At 35.9% G+C, this 18245-nt stretch overlaps 1 protein-coding gene across 8 annotated transcripts in view; it reads right to left on the reverse strand.

Moving 5' to 3' along the window:
• Positions 1-18245, reverse strand: part of CCSER2 (coiled-coil serine rich protein 2) — a 70497-nt gene that overhangs the window by 22036 nt on the left and 30216 nt on the right. For all 8 annotated transcript variants that reach the window (XM_069864196.1, XM_069864197.1, XM_069864195.1 and 5 more), the window contains exons 4-8: positions 13248-13338; positions 9880-10042; positions 8996-9191; positions 2940-3023; positions 992-1078 (exon numbers count right to left, since the gene is read on the reverse strand). In XM_069864196.1, coding sequence (XP_069720297.1) covers positions 992-1078; positions 2940-3023; positions 8996-9191; positions 9880-10042; positions 13248-13338 — 621 coding nt within the window. The remainder of the gene's footprint in view (positions 1-991; positions 1079-2939; positions 3024-8995; positions 9192-9879; positions 10043-13247; positions 13339-18245) is intronic.

Below are 18245 nucleotides of genomic sequence, written 5' to 3' on the forward strand. Positions count from 1 at the left end.
GCTAAGCCTTAAACTTTCTTTTTTGTTTTAGAGGGAACAATCGCATGCTAGACAGGGAGGGGATGACGACAGGTCAGTTTTCAGTACACATGCATCCTAAAAGCACACAAACATTTCATGATTGTCACACAAGACTGTCTCCAGCCATGATAAACAAATATGGAGTGCACCTCTTGGCATCTCATCTACCCTATTTTTAAGATCTTGCTGTGGCTTGAAATGGCTTGAAAAGCACAGCAGGTGTGTTTATCACAACTATTGCAGAGATACACGTGGCAAACCCCAAAGTTAGCTTAGAACAAGAGCAAGAAGTGAAAAGGCATACATTACTTTTGTTTGAGGACTTCCGTGCCCATCTGAACCTGATACATAATAAAAATGCCCCCATAACTTTTATTTATTTGGCCAATTCAATCTTACTATTCAACACGGTTTGGTTTGAGAAAAGATCAACTTCAAATACTACCTTGCTCAGCTTTAAAATCTATAGTGGAATTTTATATTGAGATTCACAATAGGGGAAAAGGGAAGGAGAAACACAACAGAAAAGTTTCAGGCAGAATGACAAGCCTGGTATTGGTTAATTTTTAAAATACTATAAGCATAAAGTGCATCATCTTAGCTTATTATTATTTCTGTACAGCTTCTAGAATTTCATGTTTCAAGTGTTAATCTTGGAAATAAAATATATTTCACCAGTGTATAAACATCCTTGCTTCCTGCCACATATACGAATCATGACTCGCCTACAGAACTGAAGAGCCCAGGTGTACGGCTGCACATACAGGTAGAACCCATCTGCTAATGGGACCATTACAGACCCATGAGTCAGATGGATCCAAACGGGACCTAAATCAACTTTTGTTCTAATGAAAGGGTAGGAAAAAAAATTAGATGTTTAGCCCTCTTAAAGCCTTCATAAGAACTACCTGCTGAAGTTACACTCCAGTGCACACCCAAGATATTGTTAAACATTTAGCATTATACTTACAAGTTGATGCTCTAATTGGTTGATTGTTTCATCCTTTTTCTTCAGTTCATCTTTAAGCTGCCTGATCTCATTCAGCAGATCCTCCATCTGCAATAAAGCAGTGGGATATACAAGGATTTCTATAAGGGCTACACAACCTAAATCAATGCCTCTACAGGACATGTTAGATCACTTGTTCACGGAGGACAGTAACATCACTGGTAGTAACAAGCACGTGCCTTCCTCCACTTATTTGCATGGCAAGACAGCTGTAGGACTTGACTAGATGTCTCTTTAAAAGACAGGGTTGAGCTGACTCACTAAATTTTCAAGCTATGTAAGTAATAAGTTGCATTTTTAATGCAATAATTCATCTGCTGCACAAGCAACTGGCACCATGGAGATGGATATCCTTAGCCATCAAATACTACCTGCATCTCCCTCAACAGAACAACAAAGAATAGTGAAGCTTAAAGGTTAAGTGATCTTAGTAACATAAAATGATAGAAAAAAAATCATTTAGAAACAGAAGCATAACTTTATTTACTGAAGGTAAATGGCAAAACTGATTTGAATACATTCTACTACACTACTTGCAATTCAACTAAAAAGACTTGCAATAATTATGCAAAGCTCAGAGTCTGAAATTTGGTAAACATGCAAGAATGCATTTTTTTAAAAGTAGTTTTTCATCACAAGGCAACTTTAATATATTTTATACCTGTGCCATTACAGCTAGCCCATAAATCAAGGGACATACTTCTCTGAAGTAGCTTACACCTACTGTTTCAATTTCATTGAAGATGTTATTAGTTACTGCTTTAGGACAACAGACTAATTTGTTGCACAATTTTTCAAACTACACGCCAGTATCAAGTAAAACAGTGAAAATTCAAAATGACAGCTAAACCTAGCATTTTGTTTTGTTATGAAGATAAAAAGCAATACTTTTTCCTCTAGAAATTAAGACTAACATTTTAAGGGAGGCATTTGTAGAAGCACAAATATATCAGACAGCAATTAAAGAAAAAAGGCGTCTTAAATGTTAACAATGTAGAAACCAGGGTTGCTAAAGAACAATGCCTAGGATCTACAGCTTCGGCCAACCCCATAAACCCCGAAACGGGAGTTTGAACGGATGACCGTCCAACAGGAATAAGATTGTAAAGTGTTCTTCCCTTTCAAGAAGCATTTCTAATTTCACTGTACCTTCAGCAAGTACTGTACTCCTAATGTAAGTGAGTGCAGGCTTAGGGATCTTTCTGTATTGATTTTACAGTAACAGCCTCAAGAAATGCTATAAGCTTGGCACTGTAGAAAGCACAATATTACAAGTGTGTGAGCATAGATGATGATTCTTTTTGGAATATCCACCATAATTGCTCCTTCCTTTAATACTCATGCTAAAACCATAAACATGTCTGGCTTGGTGGGGTTCACACTGGCTTTAAGTTACGTCTGCAATATCTGAGGGAAAACTTACTTAAGATGGAAGAATTTTAAACTGAAGTCACCACTAACTATAGTGAAAAAGTAAGCAGTTGAATGAGTGGGGTATGATTGATTACACTTAAAAGTAAAAATGGTCTTTTCTGACACTAACACTTATCAAGCAGGCAGCAGATTTTTGAAAGAAGTTGCTCTACAGTTGTTAACTCCCACAACAGCTATAAGTAGCAAAAGGCAAAGTTACTTTAATTATTTGAACTCTGCTAGCATTTGGAAGTGTATTTTAAAAGGTCGAATAAACCCTTCAACTTGGACTCGATGATCCAGCGGGTCTCTTCCAATGTGGTTATGCTATGATTCTACGAAACTGAAAAGTAGTAGTATGTAAACACTTGCTAGGTTTGCATTTAAACAGATGAAAGAAGCAAGAAGCACTACCTCAGTGACACAGAAGTCTCTGTCTTTTAAACACAAACAGACTCTTATCTCTTATTCTGTAGTGGAAACCGGCATCATTTACCTTAAAAGTCGACTCAGGTTCTTGTGGTTCTGGACTTGATGAAACTGAGAGTGTGATGTCCTGGAGTGACACATTTTCATCATTCTATTGGGAGAACAAAAACAAGAACAAATCTCAAACTACTTGCTGAAACAACTCTCTTGTAAACTTGCTTTCAAGAATAGGATACACCACATCTTTGCAGCACCTCTTACTATGTCCACCCTCTCTCAACATCAATTTTCCTTTTTTACCCCCATTACAGGAAAGCCTCCCTTGTCGCAACATGTTTACAGTGCCCAAGTAAGGGCTATAAACAGCATCCCTCTCCTCACAAAGCTGAAGGAACAGCTGCAGCAATGTCAAAGTGTGGTGGTTTTTTGCACCAACATCTGGTAAAAACCACCCACTGTGTTCCAATGTGTTTTATCAGGAAGGAACGGTGATGTTACACTATTTTGAAGCTTCATTTCCTTCAGTGTGCATTAATATGATATGTCTGAACAATGTCAAAATATACAGCCAAAATATTTCAGCTAGGAATTCCTAACTAAAAAAGCAGTGTTTGCTACTCGGAAGACAAAAAAAAAAAATAATTCACAGCCATTGGAACTAAATATCAATTATAAAAGCTGGAACGAAACAAAAGCATTCTTTCCCTCACAGCAACAGCCACGAATCCTGAAACTAAGCACAGCAAGTAGAAATAGAAATAACCATTGAAGATGCCAAACGGTGATTGCCTGGATATCCTGAAGCACTTGCACTCTGGTGACAAGAGCCACAGGCAGCCGTTATGTGCAGTACTCAGGTTTAACCTGTGGCGTTCAGTCCTGAAATGGTTCAGCAGGTGACAAAGTCCAGTCACAGCCTGAACAACTGATGGTGCATTCTCGTGATATAGCCATGGGTTTGTACCATGATGATGTAAACAGATCTATTTTCTCCCCACCTTTCTGTCCACCTCCTCCATCTGTGACCTTCTTAAGGAAAAAATAAACGAAACTTCTACCTTACACTATTCTCCTTTATTTTGGGGGGTTATTACAGGGGAGTTCCTTTACCCAATGACTTCACTTGCGTAAGATCGCATTTATAGAACAGAAGAGCAGCATTTCTCAAAGAGTGTCTGAAATCACACAGTCTGGTCCAGCAAAGCCCTAAAACCACAGGAGTAAAACCATAGCTCAAATGCTAAAGGCCCATTAAGGGAAAAACCCGCAACAGACCTACTTATGTTCTCTATGTCCATAAGGTACCTTTTTAGCTTTTTAATCCATGAGAAATATTTCTTCTTACACATTATAAGCTGAACTGCACAAAAACATCAAGCAGATTGTTCAGATGCAAAGAAGCAAAAAAAATTAAAATTTATCAGCATTTAAGAAGTTTTACTTTTTTCTACACTCAAAAATTACTTGCTGCCAAAACATATACAGCTAGCAGCAGACTTAAAAGATAGAAACATGAAGAACTATGACACAAATTGTTTTACCATACTAAAGAACATTAAATTTAATTTCCATCACTTAAGGCAAATACGTATCTTGCAGATTTTTGGTGTTCTTTTGTTAAGGTTTTTTTAAAACTTTTGGGCTTTTTTTCCTGTTAATTAATTATGAGATCAAGTCAAATATCAAGGCTTCTGCCTCCTTCACGTAGCAAATATTTCACCTTACACTGTTGTACTCGATTCACAAGAAGCTGCTTGTCCCTTCTGGGCAGGTAACCAGCGAGCGACAGGCTGATCAAGCAGCAGTTTAGAGTGTACGTTATCAACAAGTTCTAACAGCATGTTTTGAAATAAATTGCACAACAGCATCACAAAGAACCAAATATTATTTAATCCAAAACATTTTTAAAATGCTAGAGGAAGTGAGCAGTGATTTGAATCATAGACTCTTTTACAGATTATATAGAGAGATTATAAGAGATTATATTTTATGTAATAATTTTACATTTACCTTAAGTTCTACAATTAACAGATGCTTTCTACATTTTTTATTTTAAACGACAATTAAAACAAGTATACACATGCAGAAGAAAAAGGCGTGTCAGTCAGTTATAACTGCGAAGGGGTCATCACAGTAATGGAAAAAATACAAACCAAGACAAACTATTTCAAGCATAAGTATCTTGCATGGCTTTTAAAAGCTCCATCACTGATACCTCTGGCATATTTTTAATTCCCATAAAAATGCAGGTAAGTGGAGCAATAAAACATTCCGCGACAGCAGATTAAGATCTAATTGCAAAGAAAGTTACTATGTCACATATTCTCCAGTGATTTAAATCAAGTACTCCAGCCCTGTGCTATATCTGACTAATATTCACTAACAAAGCAAGAACTAAGTTCATTTGCATCAATTCCCTTACCACTTTAATTATCCTAACACATATAATGAACACAGTGCAAATGAAAAAAAATCAGTTCTAACACTATCAATGGGAAATTAAGCATCCTGCGGAGAACACAGGCTAGGATGAATCTATGAGGCTTTTCTTATTTTACTTTTTTGCTCATCTTATTGCTAAGATGAGACTGGGGAATGGGAAATCAGCAGAGTAAGGCTGTCCATGTACACAGAAGAGATCAGCAAAATGACAACAGAATTAGCAAAACAAACGCAACTGGTTATATGCCCATATTATTTTTGGTAGCCTAGAAGTTTTATATATTTTTAACTTTTTTTACTTTAAGGTAAAATTATGATAAACTATAAATGTATCATCACATTGCAAGAGGTGATATTAAAGCTGCTACCTCTTAAGTTTTTACAGGACTACATTTTCACAGTAATAGGATATATTATTTATGATACTATAAGCATGTCTTCAGAGCAGTCGCACTAGCCTCATTTCTGCCAAGTGTAAAAGATGCTTGGAAAACCAAACACCATGATAGTTTGTTAGCCATATCAAATAGAAATGCTTACCAAATGCATTGAAAAATAAGTCCTACTTGTAAACAGCAACAAAACATTTTATCTTATTTCCTTACCAGAAGATGCTTTTGAAAAATAGCATCAGAAGGGAAAAAACAGTTGCTAATATTTGTAACTATTTCCTAAATTTAAAGCATTGCAACAAACAACTCAAATCTAATACATTCTGTCAATCCTGGTAGAGGTATTTTTAAATGTTACTGGTATTTCAGACATGAAAACAACCACTGCAGGCAAACTGACAGAGGACTGATGTTGCAGACATTTGTATTTCAGTAGTTACGTAGGGATAGTCTTCAGTTATAAATTGATTACTGTAATGTGATATTAAATCATATGAATATATGCACGCAATGTTAACACATCCTTAGCTTTGTATAGCTTCAACCTCCATCAGCAAGTTTAAAAAATTGAGGAGGAGGAAATTTTAAGATGAGAAGAAAACTTATCTGCTATTAATCATGCAAATGAAGTACTTCAGTCAATGTTTAAGATGCATTAACATTTAGATGACAATTATTACAAATTAGACTTTCAAAGCATCTCCTTCTTACAATACAGAGCTAGTGCTCCCGTTAAGCATTTAAGTGAGAACATTCACCCGCAGTTGAACAACGCCCTGTAAATAATTACAGCTGCATTTGGTGCATAAAGAACGTACACTTATCACTCCATATCAGCTAGTATAACATGACTGCAGTATCAGAGAAGGCTACCAAACATTTTAAAAAGCTCTGCACGAGACAGACTGCTATTTCCGATTTCACTGTTTGAAGATACAGGAAGATGGCAGCACATGAGGAGCAGAGAGCAGGTCTACAGCCGGCATTGTTATCCTGGTCACCCAGAGTTCAGAAAATGCCAGACTTGTCAACGACTTATTTTTCCAAGCAGAACTGGAAACACAATACCAAACTCGTGCTGCTGCAGCTATGATGCTAGTGACACTCAACAAATTTATATATGGTTATGTGAGCTACTGTCACAGCAATGAATCCAGTATAGCACATTAAGTGCCCCTAGGAATCTGCTAGGTATACCATAGAGCACAGCACGTAATGAACGTAATCCACGCTAGAGCTGATGAGATAATTGTATAAAATTGAATTTAATTACTACAGTTTACTATCTTACTATAACTGTTCCTGTGAACAGCTCTACTTCTTCCTATCCAAATTATACAATATTGCTACAAGTCATAACTGGAAAAAAGGTAACAGTTAGACATTTAAACATATACTACAAGTGAAGCAAAGATAAGAACTTTCTTTACTAAAGCTAGTGTTTGAAAGGACTTGATATCTTCTGCATTTTGCATGAAAATGCTCATACGACCCAGCCTGAGATCACATCCTTGTTCAGACTGCTCAAGTTCAAGTCATTGCTGTAAAAATTATCTTTCTGTTCTTTACAGTAAGAAAACAAGAACTGCAATCTTGTCATTCATTTTTATTAGTATAAAGCTCAGTGTTTTCAGCAATGGTTTAATACTTAATAACGAAAAAAATTTACACAAGTTTTACTCTAATTGTCCAGTAAATAAAGGTAGTAAAAGCCTGAAGTTTTCCCAAGTTAATTCACTTCACATTTACTATTCACAATATCAGATTAAAAGGCTGGATAGCACACGGGAGAGCAGAATGAACATTCACAAATCCAGTGATGAGTTTGGGAAGCAGCAAGTTGAAAAAGAGTGGTTCAGTCAGGAAAACAGACAGCAGTAATCTTAGCAAGGTTCAAAGGAAATAACAATACTGGTTATAACAAAACTCACTACTACAGGGACTGTGGGGAAGAACATCAAGCTTTCTGCAAAAGAAGCAGCAAATTTTCAAGAATGTACATAGTAGGAGTAGCCCTTTCTTCTGTGAGTCTAAGTTTTTGAAAAGAACTCCATCTGAATTACTTCAGGCAGGTTTGTGCTCTGTAACCTTTCAGAAAAGCCTATCATTTTAAATCCTGATCTAGTTTATACAGTGTTTTGCAGGGCCACACGTTATCTGGCTCTAACATGCAGGCCTTGGCACAATGAACTACACACATACAGATTATTTACCTAGTTGTTTAATTGTCCTTGTGTTAAAGGCATTTAAAGCTCTGGATAAGAACAAGTTCCCTGTTGCTTCCTGTACTGAATAGCTTGAGGCTGTCAGGAGGCACAGTTTATGCAGTCCATAACTCGAACATGAGATTCTAAGAACACACATTCCCCCTTTAACACTACCTTACTTTTGCTACAATTGTATTTCTGATTTTGTCAGTGGAAAAATATCTCCAGTATTCTCAGTTACTATGGGAAGCAAACGTTCGCATTTCTAACAAGCATAGTCATACCCTTGAATTAGCCTCAAGGCTGGTCTGCTCTTTTCTTTCGCTATGTTTTGTTTTAGTGTCTTACTTTTTGGTCACAAACTTATTTCTATTACATTATTCTACAAGAAAAGAACAGTAGTAAATCTGATATTAAAGAGAACCTCATACAGATATTTCTCAATGCTAATCTGTATATGCCTCCAACAAGCCTCAAGGAAAGGAATTTTTTTTAGCTGAAATGCCTTCTCCTAAGTCACCCAGCAGTATTCCAACTCCCACAATTTGCCATGTTTGAGGTGAAATGAAAAAGCTCCTTAAAGGCTTATGACAATTCAGTGATTTCATATACTAGAAAGGTTAAATTTGAGCACTTCCAAGAGAGATGACCCAGTAGGATTTGTTCAGCTTCTTGTCAAAATTCACAGAAAAGGTAAGAAAGAAGAAAAAAAAGCCTGAAGAAAAAGCTATTACCATGGACTTGCTGAATGCAAGTTTGATCAAGTTTGATTTTAATATTTTTTAATATTTATTTTTAATCCCAGTTTTTCAGGATCTTGTAGAAAAACCTGTCTTCGCATCCACTGATTTTTTTAATTTAACATTATTTCCTCAGAAAAGCAGAATACCGATATTTGATGACTTTGCATTCAGTAAAGCACTGAAAAAGCAGGAAAAGATTTATTTTAAATAAAAACTGCACGCTGTAATTCAATGTGTAAGAGTAAATGACAGTAGCCTAGCAAGGCTGAACAGAACATCAGGCCACCTGGGCTCACTCTTCAATACTCTTACTGCTTTTGTCCCATTTAAACAGCTCACCTGGTGCAATAATCTCTTCAGTTTCAATAACTGAGTTTTTACCGCTGTGCAGTCTTGGACCATGTGCCTAAGTGTCATTTCATCAATCATCACAGTATTCTCCGGTAAGCCCACCAGCTGCCTTGGAGCCTGGTAAAAGTTTGGTGCTCCATAGCTTTCTAAGTGACCAACAGGAGATTCCAGGTAGTTTGATCCCCTAAAGCAAACAAACACAAATATAACAATAATAATTTTAATATTAATACTTTATATGAATATAATAATAGAAATAATTATAAAAAATTAACCAAAGCGATGACAAACTGGAGCTATAAAGCATTTAGTAAACAAGACAATGCTGTGTAGCATGGGCTCTAATCACATACAGTGGCATACTGCAGGAAATAAATCGGAAGACTTTAATGCTATTTCACTTAAATGCTAGGCTTTCCTTCCCACTTCCAGAAACCTCTCGCAGACTAACTACAGTACCTTAAAACTAGTTGGCTCAACAGTATTTTGATACACTCATTCAAGGCAGCCTATAAAAACTGTAGGATTACTTTTTGTTTAAAAACAAATTAATAAGTAAAAAGTTGTCCAATATAAAATGCAAGTAATAGGACAGTGTAATGTTTTCCCATGGAATACATACTGTAATTTAGTCAAGCATTTATTAATATATATAAAACCAAATAACAAATATTTGTATTAAAAACGGAGACAGAAACAAAAGTTATGAAAAGAAATTATTTCAGTGACGCTCACACTGACACAAGCTATTTATAGCCACACAAATATTCTGAAAATGTCTTGTACTCAGCATCACTTGAAACCTTTTCATACCAAGAGATTTCTCATCACAGTATTTTAATTGTTTGTATGAGAAGAGACAAGTCCTTTACCTGTTCAAATCATTTTTACCATGGATATAGTGATCAGTATGGCCAAGGTGATAGTGATCCTGTGTATTCCATCGCTGTTGTGGTGCTCTTTTCCAGAAGCCTTCCTGATGTTGCCTAGCATTTCTGTCTGGTCTATCATAACGGCTCATATTTTCACATTCCTCTACAGAAAGCAGAAAATAAAAGAAATTATAAAATTTGCTATAATACCTTGTAAGTAAAATAGTTCCTACATGCTGGTAACAGATGCAGTGTGAAATCTGTAGGTTTTTGGTTTCTGTTTTTTTTTTTAAACTGATCTAAAAAAGGATGCATTTTAGAACTGCCAAGCAAACTTCTGGAATGATATTACATTTTTACGAGCATATAAACTTGATACAAGAGTAAGAGTAACTTGTAGCAGAAATTACAGGATTCAGTCTTAATGATATTTCCAGTTTAAAGCAGAAAATCATTCTGAGGAGACAGAACTACAGGGAAGAAAAAAAAACCCAGAAGTAACATTTTCCTGTCTTTCCCACTGAAAGTATTTGCAGGTATTTAAAAGCTCAACTACAAACACATAAAACCAACATTTTAGGAGATGGCCAGGGCCTTATTCCAGACCAGAACAGTTTCATTACTTAAAATACATACAGATCTCATCCTGTTTATCTTGTTTGCTTTTCAACTTGAGGCACATTTAATCTTCCTTTACGAGGACAACAAGCATGACTTCAAAAAAGCAAACAACATAAACTCTTTAAAACAACAACTTCGGCAAAGCAAAGCAGATTTCACTAACTTCTTAAGGGAACAAAAGCTATATTTGGCAACAGCTTGTAAACCACTGGAAACAAAGCCAAAACAACTGCTGTCTCTGCAGTCAGACACAGCAAAAAGTCTTAAACTGCTATTCCACCATCACACTTACTCCTTCACTTACCCTAGGAGCTTTTCCTCACATTGTCAGTCCTTTGCTAGGAGAATAACTCTACACAAGAGAACATTGTTTTACTCCGCTGCCTACTCAGACATAGCTGCGCGTAAGACGCTCATAAACAGGCCTTCCTTCCTGCTTAGTTCCCAGCTTGCGTGTTGTTGGGAAGTGAGCCCAGTTTTACCCTGTGATTTAAAACTGCCATCCTCACTCACTGCATGCTTGTTGAGCTAGAACTGCTTCTATAAATAGTGTCCAGGCGGCATCCCAGACTCCAGAATGAAACAAGGAGAGTTTCTGTAGACCTGGAAAGTCTTAAGAGGCTGACGTCAGTGAGGTCACGCACAATTGCGAAAAAAAAGGCATTGGCAAAAAAAGTACTGTTAGATATTGTTTAGGGCAAAGACTCATCTACATTTCAGTTTTTGTCACCTAGTTCAGTAACCAAAATAGATAAGAAACACTTGTTCACCTAAAGTAACAGAAGATGCATATTTCTTGAGAAGCTTCTTCTACAGCTCATAAGACATGAACACTCAAGTGGGTGTATTCAAAGTAAGACCTCAATAAGTTTATAACTAGTTTTATGATAATGATTCACAGTTTTTAAAAACAAAAATTGAGACACTCAGTAAAAGAAACATGAATATTAACAAAGAACAAATTTTGCTTTCTCAGGCAGTCACGTTTACTTAAGGGAAAGCCTGGAGGTGACTTTTTAATGCTTCTTTTCAGATCCTCTTTGCTAAAAGTTCAGTAATTTCAAGATAAGAAGCAATTATAGCACAGATACCCAGTTTTTCCTACATTGATTTTTATATGGAAGACTAACTTTTTTTTAAAATGGCCAAAAATAACAGTAATCAGCTATTATCGACCTCAAACAGCACATCTCTCCTCCTGAACCAGCTGTCACAGCCACAAAACATATTCCAGCTACACAAACAGTGCTGATACTGAGCTGTAGCAGCGTTAGTAGCCTCCAGTTTATTGTATTGATGAAATTTAGAAAGCAGTGAAGTAAAAATCATATTTAATTTGTGTCTAGATTAAATGGCAAACAATTTGGTATTTTTTGTGGCAAACACTCACCTTTAAGATGCATTTATTTAACAGTTTTAAAATTATTAATTTGAAATGGAATTGCAGATGCAGCACATGTTTTACAAACAAGGAAACTTAAGAGAAATTGATCTACCACTTAGAAGTGTTTAGTTTTTCCCAACAGTATTAGAATTACCAGCATTGAAAGAATATTTAGGTGCACAAGCACTAGTACTGTGACAAATCCACTAAACTTGAACTGTTCTCCAGTCTGGAAATTCAAAATGGTACAACTCTCTGGACTGACACATGGAATACCAGCACTATGTTAAAGGCCTTTCACACAAGTACTCTGGAAAACCTATTCTGAGATTTAAAACATAAAGCATTGCACTTCATATGTGCACACTGTTAAAACATGATGTGCCAGTGTAGTGGTAGGTGGAAGACTACATATCTATTCACTGTTAACATGGCTTCTTACCCAGTATACACGCAGGAGTCTTTACCCAAGGAATGCAGGGACTCTCAAAGAAACTGAATTTCCCCAGTATTCAGCAGGGAGCTAAACAATACACCAAAGCCTTTTTACTTTCAGTGCCTATTTGTACAGGATAGGGAACTTACAGGGCTTCACGTCCAGCATTTCTATTAATTAGAACATGCATTATCCACCAACAGACTTGAAGGTAAAGCTAAACCCCATATTCACATGACAGTGACAATTCTTACAAGTACGTGAAGAATGGCCAAAAGTAAATGCCTCAAACTCTTCCAGGTGAAGAGTGTGGCAATAGTTTGCCTTACACAATTCATTCTTGTCTGGATTTGTTTTATTTTAGTGACATCTACATACCCCTATCTTTTCTGTGAAGTGTTTGCCAGCACTTCCATAACAACAGTGCCAAAAAGGCATCTTGAAAAAAATCACATCTTAAATATTGAAGTTTCTGTTACTCTGAACTGTAGAAAATTTATTAGAGGATACTGCCATTTTGTAGAAGAAAATCAATAATTATTTCAAAAAGAAATATACTGTCATTCACCAAAGATGAAAAAAAAGTTGTCCCAACATTTTCAAATCTAGCTGAAGCATAAGACTCAAGTACTAACATAAGTTTGAAAATTATCTATTACGATAATTTAAAGAAATACTATGCAACAACATTGCATTTTTATAAAATGCAGCGTCTAACTTTAGACTCCTTCAAACGCAAGAGGTGGTTTTGGGGAACAGAAATATCACACTTTCTACATTTCAGAGTAGGAAAAGAAGTTACTTAAAGAAAAAAATATTTGAAGAATGCACCAGCTTATTTAAGCAGACATCAGAATAAAACACCCCAAAAACCTCCGAGGTCCACAATGCAGTTTCACAATAAGATTGCTTGGCTGATTACTTAACCTTTGTCATGAGGTGGGTCCTCAGGCAGGTCCACATCAAGCATGAGATCATCATCTTCAAGATCACACGAATCAAGATTATTCAAGATGTCCTGCAAGAAAGAAAACATGAGATACAGCCACTTCATTTACCTATTACCACAAAAAGTGTATTACAAAGCCTTGTTCCACTTGTACTGCATACATATTCAATCTTCTCCGCAGCCCTCCTCTCTTTAAAGGCCAAGATCAACCTTACTCATGGTCACCTATACAATCACCACACCTCACCTCTACTAATACGATATGATCACAATGCTAGTTGAAACAAAGATCGTGCAAAGCAATTTCCTGCCTGATGCCTATGTAACAGACCAAAGATTTTTCTATTTATTAACATTCTGCCTGCTCCTCAATTAGAAACATTTTTAAACTAAATTATTTTGCTCATTTAGGATTTAAAAGCAATATGAAATCCCCTTATTTTAGCTCTCATATCATACTGTCCAAAATTCAAAACATCATTGAAGAGGGAGAATCTACCTTATCTTGGCTTTTTGGGCCAAAAAAACTTAAAATACACTATGGTCAGCATTGAGCTCTGCTGTCTTTTGTCTTCAAGATCATGTTTTATGTAAAACTGTTTCTAATGTGATTAACAAACTATCATGTTGCACAAGTATGCTAATGGTACAAGAAAAATGAAATAAAGTATTAGTATTAAATAGAATTATACCTATTATATATAGTCTGTCAGGTATTTTAAACAACTGTGGTGTGGGCGAGTCAAGCCAATTATAAGGAGACTAACTGCCCTCTCTTCTTTTAAGAATACCAGCTGCAGGAAAAATTCAGGAGGTCAAGGCTGTAGAATATTCAGCCCACCAACTCGTCAGATGCCAGAAGCACTGCGCTATTAAAAAGCCACACCAAGCTACAAAGCGCAGCACTTGATCAGAGAACCCAGGCTCTGCTTTACTTCATTATTCAAAGAAAGCTAAACATAATTGTTAAGTGATTAATTACACAAAGTAGGTCTAAGGAAACTGTTAATGGTTATACAGCTCTAACTCTTGAGCTCTATTTTCTCCTATCCCACAAATCAAAGCCACAGCTTTAAGGCCCAAGATCAGACTCATGCCTCTTTTCTAGGAGCAGAAAGGAAGATTTTTCTTAGGTTTAACAGCTAGACCTGAAGACAGTTCATGGGACCAATATTAAAAAAATAACCAAATACTAAGTAAAATAAGTGTTTTACTAATTATTCCTCATTGGATAATAAAGTGATCATTAAATACTTAATTGAACGCTTGCATACAGACTCTCAATACACCGCAAAACAACATTCACTGGGAAAACTACTGGCTACCGTTTGTTAGATTCACCTGTCACAGATGGGAAGGGGAAAGGAAGAACGTTAACAAGAATTTGTCTAAACTGTTATTCCAATGATTCTTCAACTATCTCCCTACAGTGCTCACAAAGGACTGCTGTATTTTAACAGAAAGGATGAAATAGCTAAGATTACTTATTGATTTAAGAGGGACAGTAGGAGAAGAAAATGGTTAACACGTACTTTGTAAAACACGAGCAATATGAAGGAAATATGGAATACATGAGACAACTACTTGGTTTTGTTGAATTTCAAAGTCCTACCTGAATTATTTTGATTATATATAGAATCCTAAGTATTCAAAGGAAAAAATGGGAAACCCTACACATCAGGACATTGTGAATAATAATAAAACCAACTACAGAAAGCTTCACAAAGAAATGGAAGCCATTTAAAGGGAATGTGGAATTATCATTTGGGAGAACAAGCTACCTGTATATATTTACTTCTATTTGTTTCCATTTATTTACCTTTTTTCCAGGAACCAGATGATTTTCAACAAACATTCAATTAATAAAACAGTTCTGAAAACCATAGGTGTGTTTAAGAGGCAGCTTTGGTTTGTTACTTGATAAGTTGTTCGTATGCCATGCTTTGATCTTCCAAAATAGTATGAATAAGCATTATTTTCTTCTAGTGCAGGAATTTTAAGGAGTATGACAAATAAATTACAAATGTTGGCCCCAAACATATAAGAAAGTTGAAAATACTTGGCATTGCTCTGCAAAAGCGTTAAAAAAGGACAATACAGAAATACAATATATCAGAGTGCTAATGAATAAGCCTCAACAAGCCACTTCAACATCTTTCTATCAGAACTTCAGAAGTCTAATGATGTCAAGGAAGGTCAGCATTTGAGATGCCAAACATAGTTTTCTGTCAACAGCACATTTCATTATGATTCCCTAATTACACATTCCTGCACCACGCTGAGGCAACTCCATGCTGGAAAATACCACTGTGAATATGAAGTCTTTGTAACAGCTGGGCCAGGGGTGAATTCACTTTGAGTATTTCCCAATGCTATCTACAGTACAAAAGTAGATGTCAGTAATGCCATCTGGAAATAGCTATATGACAAAATGCAGCTTTCATCAACAAATTCGCACAGTTTCACCAACACATTAGTATGGTTTCACCAACACATTAGCACATATAAAAGGTATATTTACAGACTTCCACTGTTTTTCTTACTACTGTATAATGAACTGAAGTTAACTACATGGCAGTAACATTGTTACTAATGTGTGCTTAACAGTAATTATCATCATTAAGTGATTTCAGACAACAAGCTCGAACAGAACAGGAAATAAAATTCTTCAATAGTGCATCAGCTCCAATCCTACAGAATATTATCTGCTTCAGCACTTAGTAAAAGTTACAATAAAAGAAAAATCCTATTTTATTTGTATAGCAGAAAAGAAAAACGCATATTGAAAGGTGCACATAACTTCACAAGGCTGACTTAGCACTAGATTTCCAGAGTGGTACAACCTAGAAAAGCGATTAAGCTTGGATCTGTGAAATCCCAAGTCTAACTACAATGCTGTCCACAATCTCTCCCTCCAGAAAGATTTTCAGCTGAACACAAACAGCAGCACTCTCTTCTCTTACTGCAATAAAACAGGAAAAGCATTAGGTGAAGAACAGATGATCTGTGACTACTGGTGTAAGCACGGAGTAAGCTGAGAACCCCAACAGCATGGAACACTCATAATGCATAAGGAAGGACTAAATAGAGAGGCAAGGCTAAACCTGGTAAATGATTACACCACATTTAGCAAGTTTACTTCAATGTTATGCAAATTCTTTCTGCAGTGATTGCCTCAGGTTCAGAATCCCTTTTTCAAGAGGTATAATTATTAAGTTCTTAAGACCAATGCTTTGAAGGCTGAGCTACCATAGAGCAGCTGCCTTTGCTGAAACTAAGCAAGTTTAAAGTTCAATATAAGTTCATATCCATCATAATGAGCTGGAATACCAAAATGTTCTTTTTAAAAAGTTCAATTTTTAAAAAATTCCTCATGCTACTTATATATCACAAGCTCACTCTCTCACTGAAAAGCAGGATTTTTCAGTCCACCAACTTAAATTCAATTTAGCTTAACAGTTACACCTAAGCAATAGGCCTCACCCAGCTTTTCCATGTCTTGAGTAAAGTACACAGTGCAAAGCAAAATAAAGTACAAATATGCCCAACTTAGAATAGAAGTCTATTCCCCCTCTATTACAAAAGATTTGGACCAGTAAAAGCTTATGCTGGAATTAAAAAAAAAAAAACCAAAACATCAGAACAAGGAAGAAGTCAGGCACTGGACTTCGTGCAGAAACGCAAGCAATTCCAGATAAGCAGTCTTAAACCAAATCATTTTGAAGAGTCTTCACAGAATTTTGAAGAGTCTGAGCTCTAGCTACCAATTCAGTACCCTTCTATTCACCCAGGATAAGATATCTTGCTTGGAAAGCAATTGCACTGAGGTAGGCACAGCTGCTGGTGAATATTAAGAACAATGTTTTACCTTTTTCCACAACTCAAGATTTCAGACCTCACTCATTTGTTCTACCTTTACAAAGGAGGCTGTTAAAGAAAAATAACTATTTTTGCTACTGATTTAGTGACTTGTGTCTTGCTTCCAATAATAATCATGCATTTCTGAAGTCTGGGGAAATGGAAGTAAAAGCCCACACGCACTTTAAGTAATCACATGGTGATTACTTAAATTGAATGCACATACTTTTTTTTTTTCAGTTTGATTTGCTCTTCATCCTGTTTTTTTTAAGCCTACATGCACAATTTCTTTGCTCGTCTATTTTCTTGCTCAAGAAAAAGCATACAGGCAATGTACATGCATAATTTAATAAAGAAGATTACAACTTCTTAAAAGCTTCAAACAACAAAAATATTAAAAGATGATTATCGCTTTGGGGAGGAAAATGAAACCACGGAAAGCACATCCACAAGCTCAAAATTTGTCAGCATAAGATTGTGTAATTTACCATCATCAGTACATTTCTAACATGCCTAGTTCTGACATTAGTATTCACCTACTACTTTCCTAGGTTACTGATAATGCATTTATAGAAACTTGATCTGACATTAAGGTAACCTAACTTAGTAAAAGCTTTACAGTAAAATCTGTTCGGTATTACAAAAGGTAAACATGCTAGGCTACTTCCAGCATACAATTTCCAAAGTTGTTTACTTAACAAAAATTACAGCTCACTGTGCTGAATGATAGCACATTATAGCACATTCCATTTATTTTATTTATACTTTAATCTCTTGGTATAAATACATCATCAGCAGGTTCGAATAAGGTTTCAGACCTGCAGTTAAGTACTCTTACAGTACCACGCTGTATTCCATTTGAGGAAAATGTGTTATAGCAAGTATCAGTAAATACCACTAAGAAATCAAGGTTATTTTATCACTTCCATGATGAGGTGCTTTAATTACTCTTGGAACTTGTTAGTCTTTCTGGCCAAATTTTAGGGTCAACCTCAACCTGATTTCAGGATTTCAGTAAAAGAGTAAAAGGTTTCTCAGAAACTGCTGAAAGATGAAGCAAAGTCATTTGTCCCCATAAGCTTTCTTCTAAACTTTTCACATTAAAAAGGTCCCGGACA

Source organism: Phaenicophaeus curvirostris, chromosome 9 (genome assembly GCF_032191515.1).
Source record: "Phaenicophaeus curvirostris isolate KB17595 chromosome 9, BPBGC_Pcur_1.0, whole genome shotgun sequence".
Lineage (NCBI taxonomy): Eukaryota > Metazoa > Chordata > Aves > Cuculiformes > Cuculidae > Phaenicophaeus > Phaenicophaeus curvirostris.